General features: G+C 44.1%; 1 protein-coding gene across 1 annotated transcript; it reads left to right on the top strand.

Annotated features, from left to right (window-relative positions):
* The first annotated feature begins 2,994 nt into the window (after window positions 1-2,994).
* Window positions 2,995-22,838, top strand: LOC106586368 (uncharacterized). The gene is made up of 14 exons (XM_045694291.1): window positions 2,995-3,431; window positions 17,563-17,727; window positions 17,830-17,896; window positions 18,031-18,137; window positions 18,231-18,364; window positions 20,961-20,975; window positions 21,306-21,371; window positions 21,504-21,569; window positions 21,783-21,863; window positions 21,915-22,112; window positions 22,143-22,208; window positions 22,260-22,421; window positions 22,473-22,670; window positions 22,701-22,838. The coding sequence occupies exons 1-14, from the start codon at window positions 2,995-2,997 to the stop codon at window positions 22,829-22,831; spliced, it is 1,893 nt and encodes a 630-aa protein (XP_045550247.1). The 3' UTR covers window positions 22,832-22,838.
* The last annotated feature ends 2,597 nt before the right edge of the window (window positions 22,839-25,435 follow it).

Below are 25,435 nucleotides of genomic sequence, written 5' to 3'. Positions count from 1 at the left end.
AGTCCTGTAGCTTAGCATCCACGTCATCGGACCACTTCCGTATTGAGCGCGTCACTGGTACTTCCTGTTTGAGTTTTTGCTTGTAAGCAGGAATAAGAAGGATAGACTTATGGTCAGATTTGCCAAATGGAGGGCGAGGGAGAGCTTTGTACACGTCTCTGTGTGGAGTAAAGGTGATCTAGAGTTTTTGCTCTTCTAGTTGCACCAGAAGACAGATCTCTTAGACCAGGGACCTTATTCCCTATATAGTGCACTACTTTAGACCAGAGCCCTATTCCCTATATAGTGCACTACTTTAGACCAGGGCCCTATTCTCTATATAGTGCACTACTTTAGACCAGAGCCCTATTTCCTATATAGTGCACTACTTTAGACCCGGGCCCTATTCCCTATATAGTGCACTACTTTAGACCAGAGCCCTATTCTCTATATAGTGCACTACTATAGAGCAGAATCCTATGGGCCCTGGTGAAAATAGTGCACTTAAAGGTCATGTTTGTCATGAAATGTGATGATATTTGAAGGAAACCAGATCAAAGTATGAATATAAAAGTATGAGCAATGACTGTTTTTTCTACATTGATAAAGTTTGATCATAAAGTTACTAGTCCACTCCTCCATGTCAAACACTTGGATTCATTATTCATGGGATAAGGGTGACATCACCTTGACTCTCATTTTAATACACCAATGGGTAACATGCTATTCTCTTAACTAATTGAAATGAGTACCGCCTTGTAAACAACATCGGAGAGAGGCATTTGCAGAGTGTCGTGGTTTATATAGCTAGGTAGCTACTCTACAAGTGCCAAAATGTGACTGTAGAGTGGCAGCAAATATAGTTATATAGTTCCATTTTAATCTATGGCAACGATAATTATATGTTTCCCATTACGTCTGTGTCTGCTGTTTAGCTATTTACTGGCGAGCTAGGTCTACAGCCAGCGTGGAACAAAAGGGGGAGAAAGGTCGTTCAAAACTCAAGACGCAGTTGTCAAGTCGATACATCCGTCAGTGCTGCTGTGAACCGCATCGCAAGAGACATGCCGAATGGGAGATGTATACAAACATTTAATTATCATTCATGCACATTTTCTTGATGGTTTTACTGCAACACTGCATCCAAGTTTCTTGACATAGGCGTTTTCAAAGAGCTGTCAGTCAAAACGAACTCATGAATATAAGCTCCCCGCCCACCTGGGGCTCATCACCGCATCAGGACCTGGGACTCAACACCGCATCAGGACCTGGGACTCAACACCGCATCAGGACCTGGGACTCAACACCGCATCAGGACCTGGGACTCAACACCGCATCAGGACCTGGGACTCAACACCGCATCAGGACCTGGGACTCAACACCGCATCAGGACCTGGGACTCAACACCGCATCAGGACCTGGGACTCAACACCGCATCGGGACCTGGGACTCATCAGGACCTGGGGCTCAACACCGCATCAGGACCTGGGGCTCAACACCGCATCAGGACCTGGGGCTCAACACCGCATCAGGACCTGGGGCTCAACAGGACCTGGGGCTCAACACCGCATCAGGACCTGGGGCTCAACACCGCATCGGGACCTGGGGCTCAACACCGCATCGGGACCTGGGACTCATCAGGACCTGGGGCTCAACACCGCATCAGGAGCCTGGGGCTCAACAGGACCTGGGACTCAACACCGCATCAGGACCTGGGACTCAACACCGCATCAGGACCTGGGGCTCAACACCGCATCAGGACCTGGGGCTCAACACCGCATCGGGACCTGGGACTCATCAGGACCTGGGACTCAACACCGCATCAGGACCTGGGGCTCAACAGGACCTGGGGCTCAACACCGCATCGGGACCTGGGACTCATCAGGACCTGGGGCTCAACACCGCATCAGGACCTGGGGCTCAACACCGCATCAGGACCTGGGGCTCAACACCGCATCAGGACCTGGGGCTCAACACCGCATCAGGACCTGGGACTCAACACCGCATCAGGACCTGGGACTCAACACCGCATCAGGACCTGGGACTCAACACCGCATCAGGACCTGGGACTCAACACCGCATCGGGACCTGGGGCTCAACACCGCATCAGGACCTGGGACTCAACACCGCATCGGGACCTGGGACTCAACACCGCATCGGGACCTGGGACTCATCAGGACCTGGGGCTCAACACCGCATCAGGACCTGGGGCTCAACAGGACCTGGGGCTCAACACCGCATCAGGACCTGGGGCTCAACAGGACCTGGGGCTCAACACCGCATCAGGACCTGGGACTCAACACCGCATCAGGACCTGGGGCTCAACACCGCATCAGGACCTGGGGCTCAACACCGCATCAGGACCTGGGGCTCAACACCGCATCAGGACCTGGGGCTCAACACCGCATCAGGACCTGGGACTCAACACCGCATCAGGACCTGGGGCTCAACACCGCATCGGGACCTGGGACTCATCAGGACCTGGGGCTCAACACCGCATCAGGACCTGGGGCTCAACACCGCATCAGGACCTGGGGCTCAACAGGACCTGGGGCTCAACACCGCATCAGGACCTGGGGCTCAACAGGACCTGGGGCTCAACACCGCATCAGGACCTGGGACTCAACGACCTGGGGCTCAACACCGCATCAGGACCTGGGGCTCAACAGGACCTGGGACTCAACACAGCATCAGGACCTGGCCCAGAATAGGAAGTCGTGTAGATTCAAATGACGAGGAACTAGCGAAGAAGAGTGTTTTGTTTTGCATGAAGTCTAATGCTGAATGAAGGTTTACAATTATTTTGAGGTTTCAAACACAATTGTAATGTTCACCTACAGTATGTATAGAATGAAAGACTATCCCTTGGTCTTGGAGAACACTTTCATGTGTTACTTAACCATCAACCCATAGAGCTGTCCTATAGGTTGATGCCGAGGCAGAGCTGTCTATAGGTGGATGCAGAGGCAGAGCTGTCTATAGGTGGATGCAGAGGCAGAGCTGTCCTATTGGTGGATGCAGAGTCAGAGCTGTCCTATTGGTGGATGTAGAGGCAGAGCTGTCCTATTGGTGGATGTAGAGGCAGAGCTGTCCTGTTGGTGGATGCAGAGGCAGAGCTGTCCTATTGGTGGATGCAGAGGCAGAGCTGTCCTATTGGTGGATGCAGAGGCAGAGCTGTCCTATTGGTGGATGCAGAGGCAGAGCTGTCCTGTTGGTGGATGCAGAGGCAGAGCTGTCCTATTGGTGGATGCAGAGGCAGAGCTGTCCTATTGGTGGATGCAGAGGCAGAGCTGTCCTGTTGGTGGATGCAGAGGCAGAGCTGTCCTGTTGGTGGATGCAGAGGCAGAGCTGTCCTGTTGGTGGATGCAGAGGCAGAGCTGTCCTGTTGGTGGATGCAGAGGCAGAGCTGTCCTGTTGGTGGATGCAGAGGCAGAGCTGTCCTATTGGTGGATGTAGAGGCAGAGCTGTCCTGTTGGTGGATGCAGAGGCAGAGCTGTCCTATAGCTTTTAATCTCCTATCCATTAGTACACACACACACACTTCCTAAATATGCGCTGTAACCAGTGGCAACCCGTCAATCAGGGCAAAGCCCCACCTGTTTTGAGCCCCACCTGTTTAGATAAAACAAAATAATGTTTTAAGTTTTTGTATTTTGTATTTTTTTTAAATGCCTGTTTTGCATTTTGTTTTGGCATTAATACGTGTCACATCAGTTTTCAAATAATGTAAAAAAAAATATATATATATACATTTGAGTTAATATAGCTGCATACAAACATGGTCTCTTTTTTGCTTTCTTCATTAAAGCAGCTCCAAAATGCAGGTGTTTCAGCCTAGCTCAGTGCTTTCTGTGGTGGAGGGGCAGCCAGCGGAAAATACGGAGCATAGGGGTTGGTAATGTTCTCTAGTTGCGCTGTGATTGGCTCAGTGTTCTGTCACTCATGGGGACACTACGTCACTGCAAAATCTACGGGTAGAGCTTGAAAATTCAAGCCCCTTGGGTGCTGCCATAGAGTTACATTAGAAGTGCCCTTCCAAGAAGGCTCAAGGTCATTGGCCACAGATAAAATGACATTACATCTCATTATATATACAGTAGCTTTGATTGGACTGATCATGTCATCATCATACTTTCAAAATCTTAGCTAGCAGTCATCATCATGAATCAAGTCGACAATCTACTGGCAAATCCTTTTAAACTCTTGTCATATAAAGATAAATTATAGATAAAATGTATCGGTGCTCATCAGCCATTGTACATAAACATTACACAACGAGTTGGAAATCTGAAATTCAACAAGGAGTGGTTTGGAAGGAATCAGTGGCTAACTGCTTGTGTTGCAAAGAAATCACTAGCCTGCTTTTCGGTGGAGTGGGTGTGTGGTCCAAGTCTGGGTTTAAGGGTCTCTTTACCAAGGGGGGGAAAAACAAGCTCTGACTTGGCGAAAATACGATCATCCAAGTCGGAATTCCAAGTCGGGCCTGTTTGTAGAGCTCCGACCCCCCCCCCGAGTTCACAGTTGTCTTGAAAGCACCATAAATCCAGAGAATGCCAGACTTTGATGACAAAGTTTGATGTCAACATTTTCTCATGAAGGACCGACGCGCCATCTTCCTGTTCAAGTGAGCACAGCACAACAAGGTGAGACCAAAAATGTATCCTATGCTGCTGCATAAATGATGTAATATGCCAGGGAGATATGTATACTGTAGCTAAGAAAGTAATACTAAGTGTATGTTTTGTAGTAAGCTGTTAGTAGCCCATGTGCCTCACCCTAATAATTTGGTATATTTTCCCCTCATAATTTAGCCTACTGTTCTGACTTGGTAGTGCACATGTAGCCTATATCCTGTCTTAGAAAAATGTAATCATTGAATATTGTAAGAGCTTTCATTGTCTGCTTATATGCCCCCTTTATTTATCCTACGGTTCTGACTTGGTGTACAGGGAAAATACTGTAAGAACGGCCCATGTTCTGAATTCTGTTGCTGTAAATTTTGCTCATTAATGTCTTAATTGAAATGACAGATTTCCTCTTATCGCCTTATGCCATAGTGTGTACATGTCGATTGTCAGTAGAAACCACATTTGCTTAAATTAAGCAAGTCAGCTATGTTTTTTTAAAGGCAGTAAATGAGGCTGAATGAACTGTTTCGCTGTCAGACAAGGCTCCACTGATAGTCAGGTGTAGCAGTGGTAAGGATTCCCTCCATGGTGCTGAAAAGAAAGCTCTGCTGTTGGGACAGCTTTTATGTAGGCCCTAACAGTTTGTGGGCACCGTTTGTCACCGTTATAGTGCAATGACTGTATTGTTTAGTGTTGTGTTGTGTAGTGGTTTGCTGCCATGCATCCCCAATTTATTTTTGGGGAGTTTGCTCCACCAAGATGTACATGCTAAAAATCACCACTGTCTGTCACCTAGTAACCATTCAGTTGTATACAACAGGAGGACGCTCATAATAATGTCCAGAACTGAGCGAATGGAACCGTATCTTTGATGATACCATTCCACTGATTCCGCTCCAGTCTTTACCACGAGCCCGTTCTCCCCAATTGAGGAGCCGCCAATCTCCTGTGATGTACACATAACAAACCCTGCTTTTCATTTCACTACCTAACATGCTCGTTGCTAGAAAGTAGCGTGCTTGTTGTTGTTATGCCTCTGATACAGATTCTTAATTCATCCTACCAGCAGGTACGTCCTGTCTAGTTAAATATACCTAGCAGGTGGTTGGTCCTGTCTAGTTAATTATACCTAGCAGCAGGTAGGTCTTGTCTAGTTAATTTTTCCTACCAGCAGGTAGGTCCTGTCTAGTTAATTATACCTAGCCATGGGTAGGTCCTGTCTACTTAATTATAGCTAGCCACAGGAGGTCCTGCTGAAACGTGAAGAGAGTAGATATAATTTAACAGATGGGCTCCCGCATTCTTCTGCATGTTTTTACATAAAGATAGATTTAGAGTTAGATAAACTTGGATTTTTCCACAAGGAAATATACGGGATTCTACCCTCCACAACATAACCTTCACTATGTCACCAGGACATATACAGGATGCTACCCTCCACAACATAACCTTCACTATGTCACCAGGACATATACAGGATGCTACCCTCCACAACATAACCTTCACTATGTCACCAGGACATATACAGAATACTACCCTCCATAAATAACCTTTACTCTAAATCAAAATTCTAAACCTACAACCTGATTTTGGACAAAACTACCTGGGAGGATTCCTACTACCAAAGATTCTTATTTGCAAGGACTATACAGCCAATGCTCTGGCAAACCAACGACCATCAAAAGAAACAGAAACCTGAACACACCATCCAACCTGGAACTGAGTGAGTAATGTTTAGTCTGAAGCTATCCGGAAGGCCAAAGTTAGTTACTTTAAGGAGCAGTTCTCTCTCTGTGGGTCTAACCCCAAGAAATTCTGGAAAACGGTTAAAGGAGCTCCTTAAACTTCACCCCCCCAAAAAACGTCTGGATCAGATGGCTTAGATCCTTTCTTATTTAAGGTTGCTGCCCCTATCATTACCAAGCCTGTCTCTGACCTTTTTAACCTGTTGGGGCTAGGGGGCAGTATTTGCACGGCCGGATAAAAAACATACCCGATTTAATCTGGTTACTACTCCTGCCCAGTAACTAGAATATGCATATAATTAGTAGATTTGGATAGTAAACACTCTAAAGTTTCTAAAACTGTTTGAATGGTGTCTGTGAGTATAACAGAACTCATATGGCAGGCCAAAACCTGAGAAGATTCCATGCAGGAAGTGGAAATCTTATTTGTGGAATCACCTTCAACACTTTGCCTATGAAACACACCGTGAGTTAGGATTCATTTAGCAGTTCCTAAGGCTTCCACTAGATGTCAATAGTCTTTACAAAGTGGTTTGAGTCTTCTCCGGTAAAAACTGACCGAATGAGAGGCCTGGAAAGTTGGTCATGGGGCAGGGCCATTACTACTATGACGCGGGCGCCCGTGGGTACCCTTTCGTTCTGAAACGTTTAGTAAGACAATGCAATCGTCCGCCTTGAATATTATTGAAGCTCTGATTGAAAAAGGCCCTAAAGATTTATGTTATACAACGTTTGACATGTTTGAACGAACGTAAATATATATTTTTTGCACATTCGTGACGACAAGTGCCGCGCACTTTAGTACATTATGAGTAGCCTTCGGAACGCGCTAACAAGGAGCTATTGGGACATAAATTATTAACTTTTTCGAAACAAAACTACATTTGTTGTGGACCTGGGATCCCTGGAAGTGCCTTCTGATGAAGATAATCAAAGGTAAGGGAATATTTACAATAGTATATTTGATTTTAGATGGTTCCAAGATGGCGCTAACCTGTATCGCCTAGCCTATTTTTCTGAGCATAGCACCTCATTTATTGCAAAGTGTGATTTCCCAGTAAAGTTATTTTTAAATCTGGCAATGCGGTTGCATTCACGAGATGTTAATCTATAATTCTTTGAATGACAATATTAAATTTTAACAATGTTTTCGAATAGTAATTTTGTAAATTGTAGCGCTGATTCACCGGAAGCATTTGAGGGAAAATATTTTCTGAACGTCACACGCCGATGCAAAATGCTGTTTTTATGTATAAATATGAACTTTATCCATGTATTGTGTAACATGATGTCCTAGGAGTGTCATCTGATGAAGATTGTCAAAGGTTAGTGCTGCATTTAGCTGTGTTTTGGGTATTTGTGATGCATGCTAGTTGCTTTGAAAATGGCAGTGTGATTTTTTTCTAATGTTTTGCTTTTGCTGTAAAGCCTTTTTGAAATCGGACAACGTGGTTCGATTCAGGAGAGGTGTATCTATAAAATGGTGTAAAATAGTCATATGTTTGAGAAATTGACGTTATAGCATTTATGAGGTATTTGTATTTCGTGCGACGCGATTCCACTGGCTGTTGACTAGGGTGGGACGCAAGCGTCCCAGGTTCCCAGACAGGTTAACCTCTCTCTCCTCTCTGGGGAGGTTCCCATTGCTTGGAAGGCAGCCACGGTGTATCCTTTATTTAAAGAGGGAGATCAAGCTGTTCATAACTGTTATAGGCCTTTTTCTATTTTGCCTTGTTTATCAAAAGTGTTGGAAAAACATGTCAATAATCAACTGATTGGATTTCTTGATGTCTATAGTATTTTCTCTGGGATGCAATCTGGTTTCCGCTCAGGTTATGGATGTGTCACTGCAACCTTAAAGGTCCTAAGTGATCTCAACATTGCCCTTGATTCAAGCAATGTTGTGTTGCTATTTTTATTGGCTTGGCCAAAGCTTTTGATACAGTAGACCATTCCATTCTTGTGGGCCGGCTAATTAGTATTGGTGTCTCTGAGGGTTCTTAGGCCTTGTTTGCAAACTACTGCTCTCAAAGAGTGCATTGTATGAAGTCAAAACATCTGCTGTCTCAGCCACTGCCTGTAACCAAGGGAGTACCCCAAGGCTCAATCCTAGGCCCCACTCTCTTCTCAATTTACATAAACAACATAGCTCAGACAGTAGGAAGCTCTCTCATCCATTTATATGCAGATGAATCAGTCTGACAGGTGGGTAGGAAACAACATCTCCACCCCGCTGATCCTCAACACTGGGGCCCCACAAGGGTGTGTTCTCAGCCCTCTCCTGTACTCCCTGTTTACCCATGACTGTGTGGCCATGCACGCCTCCAACTCAATCAAGTTTGCAGACGACACTACAGTGGTAGGCTTCATTACCAACAACGACGAGATGGCCTACAGGGAGGAGGTGAGGGCCCTCGGAGTGTGGTGTCAGAAAAATAGCCTCACACTCAACGTCAACAAAACAAAGGAGATGATCGTGGACTTCAGGAAACAGCAGAGGGAGCACCCCCCATCCACATCGACTGGACAGTAGTGGAGAAGGTGGAAAGTTTCAAGGTCCTTGGTGTACACATCACGGACAAACTGAAATTGTCCAGCCACACAAACAGCGTGGTGAAGGCGCAACAGCGCCTCAAGAGGTTGAAGAAATGTGGCTTGTCACCAAAAACACTCACAAACTTTTACAGATGCACAATCGAGAGCATCCTGTCAGGCTGTATCACCGCCTGGTAAGGCAACTGCTCCGCCCACAACCGTAAGGCTCTCCAGTGCTAATATAATTGCAAAAGGGTTTTCATCATCAATTAGCCTTTTAACATTATAAACTTGGATTAGCTAACACAACGTGCCATTGGAACACAGGAGTGATGGTTGCTGATAATGGGCCTCTGTACGCCTATGTAGATATTCCATAACGTTTCCAGCAACAATAGTCATTTACAACATTAACAATGTCTACACTGTATTTCTGATCAATTTCATGTTATTTTAATGGACAAAAAATTTGCTTTTCTTTAAAAAAATAAGGACATTTCTAAGTGACCCCAAACTGTTGAACGGTAGTGTATATATTGTATTCTATCCTATTCTACTGTATCTTAGTCTATGCTGCTCTGACATTGCTCGTCCAAATATTTATATATTCCATTACTTTACTTAGATTTGTGTGTATTGGAAATATGTTGTGAAATTGTTAGCTATTAGTGCAATGTTGGAGCTAGAAATACAAGCATTTCACTACACCCGCAATAGCATCTGCTAAACACGTGTATGTGACCAATAAAATTGGATTTGATTTGATTATTACAGCTCATTATGAGCTTGAGTCTATTATATATTACAATCCCTTTGTGATTCTCCTAATAAATTCCTCCATTAACCTCTATGGGGTCCCACCTACTCAACAGCCAGTTGAATCCTGTGGCGCGTTATTCAAATCCTTAGATATGCTATTACTTAAATTTTTCAAAAATATGCCTATTTTACACCATTTTAAAGATAAGACTCTCGTTAATCTAACCACACTGTCCGATTTCAAAAAGGCTTTACAACGAAAGCAAAACATTAGATTATGTCAGCAGACTACCCAGCCAGAAATAATCAGACACCCATTTTTCAAGCTAGCATATAATGTCACATAAACCCAAACCACAGCTAAATGTAGCACTAACCTTTGATCTTCATCAGATGACAACCCTAGGACATTATGTTATACAATACATGCATGTTTTGTTCAATCAAGTTCATATTTATATCAAAAAACAGCTTTTTACATTAGCATGTGACTAGCATGTGACTAGCATTCCCACCGAACACTGCCGGTGAATTTACTAAATTACTCACGATAAACGTTCACAAAAAGCATAACAATTATTTTAAGAATTATAGATACAGAACTCCTCTATGCACTCGATATGTCCGATTTTAAAATAGCTTTTCGGTGAAAGCACATTTTGCAATATTCTCAGTAGATAGCCCGGCATCACAGGGCTAGCTATTTAGACACCCAGCAGGTTTAGCACTCATCAGTCAGATTTACTATAAGAAAAATGTTCTTACCTTTGTTGTCTTCGTCAGAATGCACTCCCAGGACTTCTACTTCAATAACAAATGTTGGTTTGGTCCAAAATAATCCATCGTTATATCCAAACAGCGGCGTTTTGTTCGTGCGTTCTAGACACTATCCTAAAGGCTAAATAAGGGTGACGAGCATGGCGCAATTCGTGACAAAATAATTCTAAATATTCCATTACCGTACTTCGAAGCATGTCAACCACTGTTTAAAATCAATTTTTATGCCATTTTTCTCATAAAAAAGCGATAATATTCCGACCGGGAATCTGCGTTTAGATAAACAGACAAAGGAAAAGAAACCATTCGGTCGAAGCGGGCATGCGCCTAAGCCCATAGTACTCTGAGTGGCCACTTGCCAAAAGCGATAAAGTGTTTCAGCCAGAGCCTGCCTCGATATCGTTCAACGTTTTCCCGGCCTCTGAGACCCTATGGACGACGTAGGAAGTGTCACGTTATTGCACAGATCCTGAGTCTTCAATAAAAAGAGCCAAGATGAAACACTACTTCTCAGACAGGCCACTTCCTGCTTGAAATCTTCTCAGGTTTTGGCCTGCCATAGGAGTTCTGTTATACTCACAGAGACCATTCAAACAGTTTAAATTTTTTTGGGGTGTTTTCTATCCAAAGCCAATAATTATATGCATATTCTAGTTACTGGGCAGGAGTAGCAACCAGATTAAATCAGGTACGTTTTTTATCCAGCCGTGCAAATACTGCCCCCTATCCCCAACAGGTTAAATAAGAGAGACTTTTTTTCACCCTGGTATTTTCCTGGTCTGGATGTGTCTAACGATGAGTCCGTCACTGTGTGTGTGTGTGTACAGTACTTTTCCTCTGACAGTGTGTGTGCTCTCTTACTCCCCCTACAGGTTAGAGGAGAATGAGCAGCACACTACACACACTACAGTGCACTACAGTACGGTCCAGGACACTACAGCAGTCCCTCACACATCTCACTGTGGACAAGAAGCAGACTGATCTGGACTACTGCAACTCTCTGTTGGCTGGGCTCCCCACTTGTGTCATCAAAACCCCCTGCAACTTACCCAGAACACCTCAGCCCGCCTGGTGTTCAACCATTCCAAGTTTTCCCATAACATCCCGCTCCTCAGCACACTCCACTGGCTTCCAATCGAAGCTCGCATTCAGTACAAGACCATGGTGCTTGCCTAAAAAAAATAATTCCACTTTGGGCCTCATCACGGAGCTCTTTGGTAAGGTCATCCATTAAGATCCTCTCAGTAGGCCTCAACGCAGAGCTCTTCAGTGGGGACCTTCCATTGAGAGAGAACCTCTGTGGGCCTCACTTGATATGAAATTGCTTGGCATCCAACCGTAAGGCGCTACAGAGGGTAGTGTGTACGGCCCAACACATCACTGGTGCCGAGCTCCCTGGCATCCAGGACCTCTATACCAGACAGTGTCAATGGCAAGTGGCATCTACCCAAGTTATATATATCTAGCCAAGTTACATCGTTTGTCATTGTGTATTTATTCCTTGTATTATTATTTTTCTATTTATATATTTTTCTCTCTGCATTGTCGGGAAGGGCAAGCTACAACGGTGTTTGTCAGACCATGAAATCGTTCTTCTCACGGAAAGAGTCACGGGACTCGTCTGAAGGTAACCCATACAAATGAATGATAGTATGGAGGTAGTTTTGTGCCAACAGGGGTGAAATATGTGTCCAAAAAGATTTCCTGAGCTTTCTCATATCATCCAGATTTAGGACAGACACTTGAAAACCTTATTCCTTATTATTAGTTTTTTTGCCATTTCTGAATGTGTTATTCAATGCGTTTCTATGGGCTATAGTAGTAAAGGTCAAATTCAATATTTTATCAAAAAACATTTTCATAGATATTTTTTTATATCCCTAAAGGGTTCCTCATTCCAAATCAAATAGCTAAATGATCTATGGTATGATCATCGGCAGGGTAGCCTAGTGGTTAGAGCGTTGGGCAAGTAACCAAAAGGTTGCTAGATTGAATCCCTGAGCTGACAAGGTCAGGGTCTGTCGTTCTGCCCCTGAACAAGGCAGTTCCTAGGCCGTCATTGTAAATAAGAATTTGTTCTTAACTGACTGGCCTAGTTAAATAAAGGTAGACAAAACGTTAAAAAAATAAAAATAAAATCTTTAAACAAAACCATATGTTAGTTTAAAAAGGCGCAGGTTTAAATTTGTTCCACCTAAGCAAGTCTGACTAGAAGTCAGAGACCACTATGATGACACACCAAGTGATGACCACCAATCAGAGACTGCTATGATGACACACCAAATGATGACCACCAATCAGAGAACATTATGATGACACACCAAATGATGACCACCAATCAGAGACCGCTATGATGACACACCAAATGATGACCACCAATCAGAGACCACTATGATGACACATCAAATGATGACCACCAATCAGAGAACACTATGATGGCACACCAAATGATGAACACCAATCAGAGACCACTATGATGACACACCAAATGCGTTTGATGGATAATTTTTTTTCTACTTCTAATGCCACTTAAGATGAACGTCATCCAATTACGTTACTGAGTTTGGGTAATCCAAAAACGATGTTACTTTTGCACAGGTAACTAGTAACTGTAATAGATTACATTTAGAAAGTAACCTTCCCAACCCTGTATATAAGTTGACATACAGTTGAAGTCAGAAGCTTATATTATCTTAGGTTGGAGTCATTAAAATTATTTTTTCAACCACTCCACAAATGTCTTGTTAACAAACTATAGATTTGTCAAGTCGGTTAGGACATCTACTTTGTTCTTGACACAAGTATTTTTTCCAACAATTGTTTACAGACAGATTATTTCACTTATAATTCACTGCATCACAATTCCAGTGGGTCAGAAGTTTACATACAATAAATTGACTGTGCCTTTAAACAGCTTGGAAAATTCCAGAAAATGACGTCATGGCTTTAGAAGCTTCTAATAGGCTAATTGACATAATTTGAGTCAATTGGAGGTATACCTGTGGATGTATTTCAAGGCCTACCATCAAACTCAGTGCCTCTTTGCTTGACATCATGGGAAAATCAAAAGAAATCAGCCAAGACCTCAGAAAAAAAATTGTAGACCTCCACAAGTCTGGTTCATCCTTGGGAGCAATTTCCAAATGCCTGAAGGTACCACGTTCATCTGTACAAACAGTAGTACACAAAGTATAAACACCATTGGACCACGCAGCCGTCATACCGCTCAGGAAGGAGACGTGTTCTGTCTCCTAGAGATGAACGAACTTTGATGCGAAACAACAGCAAATGACCTTGTGAAGATGCTGGAGGAAACAGGTAAAAGAGTATCTATATCCACAGTAAAACGATTCCTATATCGACATAATCTGAAAGGCCGCTCAGCAAGGAAGAAGCCAATGCTCCAAAACCGCCATAAAAAAGCCAGATTACGGTTTGCAACTGCACATGGGGACAAAGATTATACTTTTTGGAGAAATGTCCTCTGGTCTGATGAAACAGAAAGAGAACTGTTTGGCTATAATGACCATTGTTATGTTTGGAGGAAAAAGGGGGAAGCTTGCAAGCTGAAGAACACCATCCTAACCGTGAAGCACGGGGGTGGCAGCATCATGTTGTGGGGTGCTTTGCTGCAGGAGGGACTGGTGCACTTCACAAAATAGATGGCATCATGAGAATGGACAATATGTGGATATATTGAAGCAACATCTCAAGACATCAGTCAGGAAGTTAAACCTTGGTCGCAAGCAGGGCTTCCAAATGGACAATGACCAAAAGCATACTTCCAAAGTTGTGGCAAAATGGCTTAAGGACAACAACGTCAAGGTATTGGACTGGCCGTCACAAAGCCCTGACCTCAATCCTATAGAAAATTTGTGGGCAGAACTGAAAAAGCATGTGCGAGCAAGGAGGCCTACAAACCTGACTCAGTTACACCAGCTATGTCAGGACGAATGGGCCAAAATTCACCCAACTTATTGTGGGAAGCTTGTGGAAGGCTACCCGAAATGTTTGACCCAAGTTAAACAATTTAAAGGCAACGCTACCAAATAGTAATTGAGTGCATGTAAACTTCTGACCATCTGGGAATGTGATGAAAGAAATAAAAGCTGAAATAAATCATTCTCTCTGCTATTATTCTGATATTTCACATTCTTAAAATATAGTGGTGATCCTAACTGACCTAAGACAGGGAATTAAATGTCAGGAATTGTGAATAACTGAGTTTAAATGTATTTTGCTAAGGTGTATGTTAACTTCCGACTTCAACTGTATACAGTATATAAGGCCCTACTGTAATAGATTACATTTATAAAGTAACCTACTCAACTCTGTATATAAGTTAACATATACAGCTCTATATAATCTGTGCTATGGAGAAGGAGGACGGAATCGCGGAATCCTGAGAATAAAATAGATTTCAATAGTATCGAGAGAAAAAAATGATTAAACTTAAGGAATCAACTAAATGTATTGAAAATGTATTAATTTGCCTACGTTTATCATAAGACATGAACAGAATAAATCAGTGATTTGTATTTCCTGCAACTATCTGAAGAGTCAATGAGAATTCCCCGTCTATGGGAATGTGCAGTGCTTTGTGTAGCTGTTAGCAATGATGCTAATGAAAAATCTTCTGGTAGATGGGAAATGATTTCCCAAAAACCTAAATGAAATGTTTAACTACAAAGTAACCTTTACTTATTACGTACAGTGCCTTCAGAAAGTATTCATACCCTTTGATTTATTCAAAATGTCCTTGTTACAGCCTGAATTCAAAATGGATGAAGTATATATATTTTTTTAACCCTGCACACAATACATGTTAAAATCACCTTTGGCAGTGATTACAGCTGTGAGTGTTTTTGTCTTTCTGGGGGAAATCTATGAGAACTTTGCACACCTGGATTGTACAAAATATGCACGTTTATTATTTTTTTCCAAGTTGGTTTGTTGGTCATTGCTAGACAGCCATTTTCAGGTCTTGCCATAGATTTTCAAGTCTATTTAAGTCAAAACTGTAACTCGGCTACTCAGGAACATTCACTGTCTTCTTGGTAAGAAACTCCAGTGTAGATTTGGCTTTGTGTTTTTGGTTATTGTCCTGCTGAAAGGTGAATTAATCTCAGTGTCTGGTGGAAATCTGACTGAACTAGGTTTTCCTCTAAGATGTTGCCTGTGCTTAGCTCTATTATGCAAATGTTTATCCTGAAAAACCTCCCTTGGCCTTGCCGATGACAAGCATACCCATAACATGATGCAGCCACCATCAGGTAGCCCAGTGGTTAAGAAAATTGGGCCAGTAAACGAAAGGTCGCTGGTTCGAATCCCCAAGCCGACAAGGTGGAAAAATGGACCATTCTGCCCTTGAGCAAGGCAGTTAACCCCCAATAACTGTTCCCTGGATGATGTGGACGTCGATTAAGGAAGCCCCCTGCACCTCTCTGATTCAGAGGGGTTGGGGTTAAATGCGGAATGCGTTCAACATTTCAATTGAATATTTAACCTTAGTGCCTTATTGCAAACACAATGCATGTTTTTGGAATATTTGCATTCTGTACAGGCTTCCTTCTTTTCACTCTGTCATTTAGGTTAGTATTGAGAAGTAACTACAATGTTGTTGATCTATCCTTAGTTTTCTACTGTAATTGTTTTAAAGTCCCCATTGGCCTCATGGTGAAATCCCTGAGTGGTTTCCTTCCTCTCCGACAACTGAGTTAGGAAGGATGCCTGTATCTTTGTAGTGACTGGGTGTATTGATACACCATCCAAAGTGTAATTAATAACTTCACCATGCTCAAAAGGATATTCAATGTCTGCTTTTTTACAAATTTCTACCAATAGGTGCCCTTCTTTGCGAGGCATTGGAAAACCTCCCTGGTCTTTGTGGTTGAATCTGTGTTTGAAATTCACTGCTCGACTGAAGGACCTTACAGGTAATTTGTATGTGTGGGGTACAGAGATGAGGTAGTCACTCAAACACTTTTAGAGACCATCCTCTTAGAATGGCAAGTATAAGGTCATATTGAACATTATCTCCCTGGATGCAATTCCTATGGCTTCCACAGGGTGTCAGCAGTCTATGTTCAAGGTTTCAGGTTTGTAACTTCCAAAATGAATAAGAAATAACAGTTTTAGTACAGGGACTCAGTCTTGGAAATTCGTGTTAGCGTGCGCGATGAAGACAGGACGCACCTGCTAAAATCGGTTTCCTATTGAGTATACTTCTTTCCATAAGAAATATTATAGTTTGATTACATTTTAGGGTATCTGAGGAGTAAATGGAAATGTATTTTGACTTGTTGAAATAAAGTTTAGAGGTAGATTTTCGGATTCCTTTCTCAGCATGTTGAATCAAATCGATGGCGCCAACTAAACAGACCTTCTGGGATATAAAGAAGGATTTTATCTAACAAAACAACACTACATGTTATAGCTGGGACCCTTTGGATGACAAATCAGAGGAAGTTTTTAAAAAAAGTAAGTGAATATTTAATCACTATTTGTGAATTTATGAAACCGGTGCTGGTGGAGAAATATTTTGTGGGGCGCAGTCTTCAAACAATCACATGGCATGTTTTCGCTGTAATAGCTACTGTAAATCGGACAGTGCAGTTAGATTAACAAGAATTTAAGCTTTCAGACGATATAAGACACTTATATGTACCTAAATGTTTAATATCCATACTTTCTACGAGTATTTATTCGAATTGCGCGCCCTCCAGTTTCACTGGAAGTTGTCTCACTAGCGGGACACCTAGCCCTAAAGCAAATGTTTACTCCTGAACTTATTTAGGCTTTCCATAAGAAAGGGGTTGAACACTTATTGACTCAAGACATTTCAGATTTTCATTTTTATTAATTTGTAGAAATAATTCCACTTGATGGGGTACTGTGTGAAGGCCAGTGGGTGTGAATAGTTTCTGAAGGCACTGTAGCTACCTAACCAAGTACAGCCATTTGGGATAGGACCAGTATGTTCAGCAACATGAAGTTGGTAGAATAGTTTTTTTGAAACTGTAGAAATGTGTACCTACTGTCTCCAGCGTCTGATGTTCTCACTGCTTCTCCAGGTGTGTCACGCTGAGCTGCACCTGGCCACCTGTTTCCAGCGTCTAATGTTCTCACTGCTTCTCCAGGTGTGTCACGCTGGAGCTGCACCTGGCCACCTGTTTCCAGCGTCTGATGTTCTCACTCCTTCTCCAGGTGTGTCACGCTGAGCTGCACCTGGCCACCTGTTTCCAGCGTCTGATGTTCTCACTGCTTCTCCAGGTGTGTCACGCTGGAGCTGCACCTGGCCACCTGTTTCCAGCATCTAATGTTCTCACTGCTTCTCCAGGTGTGTCACGCTGGAGCTGCACCTGGCCACCTGTTTCCAGCGTCTGATGTTCTCACTCCTTCTCCAGGTGTGTCACGCTGGAGCTGCACCTGGCCACCTGTTTCCAGCGTCTGATGTTCTCACTGCTTCTCCAGGTGTGTCACGCTGGAGCTGCACCTGGCCACCTGTTTCCAGCGTCTAATGTTCTCACTGCTTCTCCAGGTGTGTCACGCTGGAGCTGCACCTGGCCACCTGTTTCCAGCGTCTGATGTTCTCACTCCTTCTCCAGGTGTGTCACGCTGAGCTGCACCTGGCCACCTGTTTCCAGCGTCTGATGTTCTCACTCCTTCTCCAGGTGTGTCACGCTGGAGCTGCACCTGGCCACCTGTTTCCAGCGTCTAATGTTCTCACTCCTTCTCCAGGTGTGTCACGCTGGAGCTGCACCTGGCCACCTGTTTCCAGCGTCTGATGTTCTCACTCCTTCTCCAGGTGTGTCACACTGGAGCTGCACCTGGCCACCTGTTTCCAGCGTCTGATGTTCTCACTCCTTCTCCAGGTGTGTCACGCTGGAGCTGCACCTGGCCACCTGTTTCCAGCGTCTGATGTTCTCACTCCTTCTCCAGGTGTGTCACGCTGGAGCTGCACCTGGCCACCTGTTTCCAGCCTGTTTAACGGACGCATCCAACTGCAGGTTCTCGTTGCCGTAACAAAGGGGTTGTGTAGGTCTACAATCTTGTCCCTGACATCCTTGGAGAGCTCTTTGGTCTTGGCCATGGTGGAGAGTTTGGAATCTGATTGATTGCTTCTGTAGACAGGTGTCTTTTATACAGGTAATAAACTGAGATTAGGAGCACTCCCTTTAAGAGTGTGCTCCTAATCTCAGCTCGTTACCTGTATAAAAGACCCCTGGGAGCCAGAAATCTTTCTGATTGAGAGGGGTCAAATACTTATTTCCCTCATTAAAATGTAAATCAATTTATAACATTTTTGACATGCGTTTTTCTGGATTTTTTTGTTGTTATTCTGTCTCTCACTGTTCAAATAAACCTACCATTAAACTTATAGACTGATCATTTCTTTGTCAGTGGGCAAACGTACAAAATCAGCAGGGGATCAAATACTTTTTTCCCCTCACTGTATATGTTTATTGTATATGGTATACAAGCCGTCTATATACTGTCCTCCTACTAATGATTCAAGGACATCTGGGGAAAAATCATGTATACAGTTATTGAGCAAATAGGATATGTGAGTTGCTCTATAACCACTGTGACAATGTGATGGTATAATCAAGCTTGCTACATACAGTACAGGCCTTAAACCTGTTTGACCTGACCTCTACACCAAAGATGTACTCTTGAAAATAGAAATGCAATTGTGAATTACCCATATAGCCAACACACACACACACACACACCCACACACAATGCAAGTGGACTTGGAAACATGTTGGGATTTATTTTTCTCGTATTTGATTGTTGATTGTATTTACATAGATTGCCAACTTTTGAAACAGCTTTGAATACATTTGAAGGTAAACTGACAGAGATAGATTTTTATCTGATTATAATTATAATATGAAACCAGTTTCTAACTTAGCCTGGTCCTAGATCTGTTTGTGCTGTCTTGCTTGACAATGACCATAGGATTTGCCAAGATAGCACAAACATCTGGGACAGGAGTAGGTTCAATGCTACATGGGTATATTTTCTGTTCTCGACCAGAAACACAAAGTAGGAAACACTCATCACACTCACTGCTAACAAGCATCTCACTGTAAATTATACAAATTAATATATACAGAGCATTCAGAAAGTCTTCATCTTGTCTTTATCCACATTTTGTTACATTACAGCCTTATTCTAAAGTGAATTAAATCAAAATGTTCCCCCTCATCAATCTACACACCATAATGACGAAGCAAAAACAGGTTTTTTAGAAATGTTAGCAAAATTATACAAATAAAATAACTGAAATATAACATTTGACATAAGTATTCAGGCCCTTTACTCAGGGGGATGGTGCCAGGGTTCCTCCAGATGTGACGCTTGGCATTCAGGCCAAAGAGTTCAATCTTGGATTCATCAGACCAGAGAATCTTGTTTCTCATGGTCTGATCGTCTTTAGGTTCCTTTTGGCAAACTCCAAGCGGGCTGTCATGTGCCTTTTACTGCGGAGTGGCTTCCGTCTGGCCACTCTACCATAAAGGCCTGATTGGTGGAGTGCTGCAGAGATGGTTGTCCTTCTGGAAAGTTCTTCCATCTCCATAGAGGAACTCTGGAGCTCTGTCAGAGTGACCATTGGGTTCTTGGTCACCTCCCTGACCAAGGCCCTTCTCCCCCGATTGCTCAGTTTGGCCGGATGTCTTGGTGGTTCCAAACTTCTTCCATTTAAGAATGATGGAGGCCACTGTGTTCTTGGGGACCTTCAATGCTGTAGAAATGTTTTGGTACCCTTCCCCAGATCTGTGCTTAAACACAATCCTGTCTCAGAGCTCTATGGATAATTCCTTCAACCTCATGGCTTGGTTTTTGTTCTGACATGCACTGTCAACTGTTGGGACCTTATATAGACAGGTGTGTGCCTTTCCAAATCATGTCCAATCAATTGAATTTACCACTGGTGAACTCCAATCAAGTTGTAGAAACATCTCAAGGATGATCAATGCAAACAGGATGCACCTGAGCTCAATTTTGAATCTCAAAGCAAAAGGTCTGAATACTTATGTAAATAAGGTATTTCTGTTTTTCGCTTTGTCATTATGGGGTATTGTGTGTAGATTGATGAGGAAAAAATGTATTTAATCCATTTTAGAATAAGGCTGTAACCTAACAAAATGTGGAACAAGTCAAGGGGTCTGAATACTTTCCAAATGCATTGTATAACTTAACACATGACGTGTCCCACTGCGGAAAATAAGCCCTCATGTTTTAGGGCAGGGAAACATAACATCATATTGAACCTAATATTGTGGTAATAATGTTCAACCTAGGCCTTGTTCTGGTTCAATACACTGAAGCCCTCTAAGAGCCCATTGAGGATAGCACTGAGTATACAGAGGAGTAGAACTAGTTCTATTGGCTGTAGGTCAGTGTTCTGTAGGTCAGTGTTCTGTAGGACAGGTAGGAGTAGAACTAGTTCTATTGGCTGTAGGTCAGTGTTCTGTAGGTCAGTGTTCTGTAGGACAGGTAGGAGTAGATCTAGTTCTATTGGCTGTAGGTCAGTGTTCTGTAGGTCAGTGTTCTGTAGGACAGGTAGGAGTAGAACTAGTTCTATTGGCTGTAGGTCAGTGTTCTGTAGGTCAGTGTTCTGTAGGCCAGGTAGGAGTAGAACTAGTTCTATTGGCTGTAGGTCAGTGTTCTGTAGGTCAGTGTTCTGTAGGTCAGTGTTCTGTAGGACAGGTAGGAGTAGAACTAGTTCTATTGGCTGTAGGTCAGTGTTCTGTAGGTCAGTGTTCTGTAGGACAGGTAGGAGTAGAACTAGTTATATTGGCTGTAGGTCAGTGTTCTGTAGGTCAGTGTTCTGTAGGACAGGTAGGAGTAGATCTAGTTCTATTGGCTGTAGGTCAGTGTTCTGTAGGCCAGGTAGGAGTAGAACTAGTTCTATTGGCTGTAGGTCAGTGTTCTGTAGGTCAGTGTTCTGTAGGCCAGGTAGGAGTAGAACTAGTTATATTGGCTGTAGGTCAGTGTTCTGTCGGTCAGTGTTCTGTAGGTCAGTGTTCTGTAGGACAGGTAGGAGTAGAACTAGTTCTATTGGCTGTAGGTCAGTGTTCTGTAGGTCAGTGTTCTGTAGGACAGGTAGGAGGAGAACTAGTTCTATTGGCTGTAGGTCAGTGTTCTGTAGGTCAGTGTTCTGTAGGACAGGCAGGAGTAGAACTAGTTATATTGGCTGTAGGTCAGTGTTCTGTAGGTCAGTGTTCTGTAGGTCAGGTAGGAGTAGAACTAGTTCTATTGGCTGTAGGTCAGTGTTCTGTAGGTCAGTGTTCTGTAGGATAGGTAGGAGGAGAACTAGTTCTATTGGCTGTAGGTCAGTCTTCTGTAGGTCAGTGTTCTGTAGGTCAGTGTTCTGTAGGACAGGTAGGAGTAGATCTAGTTCTATTGGCTGTAGGTCAGTGTTCTGTAGGTCAGTGTTCTGTAGGACATGTAGGAGTAGATCTAGTTATATTGGCTGTAGGTCAGTGTTCTGTAGGTCAGTGTTCTGTAGGACAGGTAGGAGTAGAACTAGTTCTATTGGCTGTAGGTCAGTGTTCTGTAGGTCAGTGTTCTGTAGGACAGGTAGGAGTAGAACTAGTTCTATTGGCTGTAGGTCAGTGTTCTGTAGGTCAGTGTTCTGTAGGCCAGGTAGGAGTAGAACTAGTTCTATTGGCTGTAGGTCAGTGTTCTGTCGGTCAGTGTTCTGTAGGTCAGTGTTCTGTAGGACAGGTAGGAGTAGAACTAGTTCTATTGGCTGTAGGTCAGTGTTCTGTAGGTCAGTGTTCTGTAGGACAGGTAGGAGGAGAACTAGTTCTATTGGCTGTAGGTCAGTGTTCTGTAGGTCAGTGTTCGGTAGGACAGGTAGGAGTAGAACTAGTTATATTGGCTGTAGGTCAGTGTTCTGTAGGTCAGTGTTCTGTAGGTCAGTGTTCTGTAGGACAGGTAGGAGTAGAACTAGTTCTATTGGCTGTAGGTCAGTGTTCTGTAGGTCAGTGTTCTGTAGGATAGGTAGGAGGAGAACTAGTTCTATTGGCTGTAGGTCAGTGTTCTGTAGGTCAGTGTTCTGTAGGACAGGTAGGAGTAGAACTAGTTCTATTGGCTGTAGGTCAGTGTTCTGTAGGTCAGTGTTCTGTAGGACAGGTAGGAGTAGAACTAGTTCTATTGGCTGTAGGTCAGTGTTCTGTAGGTCAGTGTTCTGTAGGCCAGGTAGGAGTAGAACTAGTTCTATTGGCTGTAGGTCAGTGTTCTGTAGGTCAGTGTTCTGTAGGTCAGTGTTCTGTAGGTCAGTGTTCTGTAGGACAGGTAGGAGTAGAACTAGTTCTATTGGCTGTAGGTCAGTGTTCTGTAGGACAGGTAGGAGTAGAACATTCAGGACTGTTCTCTAGGGCATCATGGTAGGAGGCAGATTTCTATTGGCTGTAGGTCACTGTAGGCGTGGCTGTAGGGTTCTGTAGGCCACAGACTAGTCGGCAGAGTTATTTTGGCAACAGGAGTGTTCTTGTAGGGTATGGTAGGTAGAGGTGGGGGCACTAGGTAGGTGGAGGTCATCATCGCCCTTACCATCCTTGCCATGATCTGCAACACATATAATCCATTATGACATTTTAATATTGAAGTTATTAAGATAAAGATGTTCCCTTTTAAATATAACTTTTTTTCCTCAGAGGCAGATAAATAGCCCATGTTTGTAATTCTGCCAGCTCACTCCAGTTCACCTCACCTCCCCTCTGGCCAGCTGAAGGGCACACAGAATTTGCATCCCAAATGGCACCCTATTCCCTATATAGTACACTACTTTTAACCAAAGCCCTATGTGCCATGGTCAAAAGTAGTGCACTAAATAGGGAATAGGGTGCCATTTGGGACGCACATAGAGGTCTGCAGTCAGTATAGTAAGCCTAACATACTTCTCTCTGCCAGGCCGGACTAATGCGACAGGGAACAGCTCTAATACATTTCGGCCTTTATATTTCATCTCATCCTTTAGAATCTAGATGTATGTTGGCAGATTTTCTATTCTGTTAAAAGCAAAATAATACAGTGACAAAATAATAAAGGACAGGTGCCATTCTAAGCTGTGTAGAAAGCTAGAGAGAGAAATACAGATTAAAGAGCGAGAGAGAGAGGGGTAGGGAGAGAGAGGGATCTGTGCAGAGAGAGAGAGAGAGATGGAGGGAGAGAGAGGGATCTGTGCATATATAGAGAGAGAGATGGAGGGAGAGAGAGGGATCTGTGCAGAGAGAGAGATGGAGGGAGAGAGAGGGATCTGTGCAGAGAGAGAGAGAGATGGAGGGAGAGAGAGGGATCTGTGCAGATAGAGTGAGAGATGGAGGGAGAGAGAGGGATCTGTGCAGATAGAGAGATCTGTGCAGATAGAGAGAGGGATCTGTGCAGATAGAGAGAGAGAGAGGGGCAGAGAGAGAGAGCGGGATCTGTGCAGAGATAGAGAGAGAGGGATCTGTGCAGATAGAGAGAGAGATGGAGGGAGAGAGAGAGGGGCAGGGAGAGAGCTGGATCTGTGCAGATAGAGAGAGATGGAGGGAGAGAGAGGGATCTGTGCAGAGAGAGAGGGAGGGAGAGAGAGGGATCTGTGCAGAGAGGGAGGGAGGGAGGGAGGGAGGGAGGGAGGGAGGGAGGGAGGGAGGGATCTGTGCAGGGGGAGAGGAAGGGAGAGATTGAGAGTGATCTGTGCAGAGAGAGAGAGAGAGAGAGAGGGTAGGTGGGAGAGAGAGAGAAAGAAAGAGAGGCTGGCTGACTGTAGGGTATTTTTCTGTTTGTTTCATTAGTCTATTGTTGACACAGTCCCAACATGTTTTGCTTGTCAGCAATCAAGTTTTCAAGATATGTAATGTTCAAAATATAGCAATCTGGCATGTATGATCAACTAATGAAACAAATACCAGTTTTCCTTTAAGGGATTTCTCTCCCTCACTCTGAACCCTGTCCTGGAATGAGCAGAAAGCAAAGCTCTGCAAAGCCCTGCTCCAAACAGTTGTCAATGTTATTGCACATTAGCTCAGCTTGTCTCCAATAAATGTCCTTTAGGAATCTACTTGCTAGATGAGAGAAATCTGCAACTATAGGTCAGTTGAGAGGCACACTTTCTGCTGTGTGCAGGAATGAAAAGCTGGAGGCGTTTGTCCTCCGCTCGGCTCCCCTCCCCCCGTCTCTCCAGCCTGCAGCCTGTCAACAGCCTTCCCCTCCTCTCCTCTCCCCCTTCTTTCCAGCCTGCCAGCACCCCTCCCCTCCTCTCCCTCCTCTCTCTAGCCTGCCAGCACCCCTCCCCTTCTCCCACCCCTTCTCCAACCAGCACCGACAGTCCCTCATCTCTCCAGCCTGCCAGCACCCCTCCCTTCTCCAACCAGCAACAACACTGAGTCTCTCCCCTTCTTCAACCAGCACCAACACTGACAGTCCCTCCCCTTCTCTAACCAGCACCAACACTGACAGTCCCTCCCCTTCTCTAACCAGCACCAACTCTGACAGTCCCTCCCCTTCTCTAACCAGCACCAACTCTGACAGTCCCTCCCCTTCTCTAACCAGCACCAACTCTGACAGTCCCTCCCCTTCTCTAACCAGCACCAACACTGACAGTCCCTCCCCTTCTCCAACCAGTACCAACACTGACAGCCCCTCCCTACTCCAACCAGCACCAACACTGACAGCCCCTCCCCTTCTCCAACCAGCACCAACACTGACAGTCCCTCCCCTTCTCCAACCAGCACCAACACTGACCATCCCTTCCCTTCTCCAACCAGCACCCCTCCCCTTCTCCAACCAGCACCAACACTGACAGCCCCTCCCCTTCTCCAACAAGCACCAACACTCAGTCCCTCCCCTTCTCCAACCAGCACCCCTCCCCTTCTCCAACCAGCACCAACAATGACAGCCACTCCCCTTCTAAAACCAGCACCTCTCCCCTTCTACTACAGCACCAACACTGACAGTCCTTCCTCTTCTCCAACCAGCACCAACACTGACAGTCCCTCCCCTTCTCCAGCC

The sequence above is a fragment of the Salmo salar genome, chromosome ssa01 (genome assembly GCF_905237065.1).
Source record: "Salmo salar chromosome ssa01, Ssal_v3.1, whole genome shotgun sequence".
In the NCBI taxonomy this organism is placed as follows: domain Eukaryota; kingdom Metazoa; phylum Chordata; class Actinopteri; order Salmoniformes; family Salmonidae; genus Salmo; species Salmo salar.
Note: the sequence above shows the minus strand (reverse complement) of the source record. Positions and strands in the feature narration are given on the sequence as shown.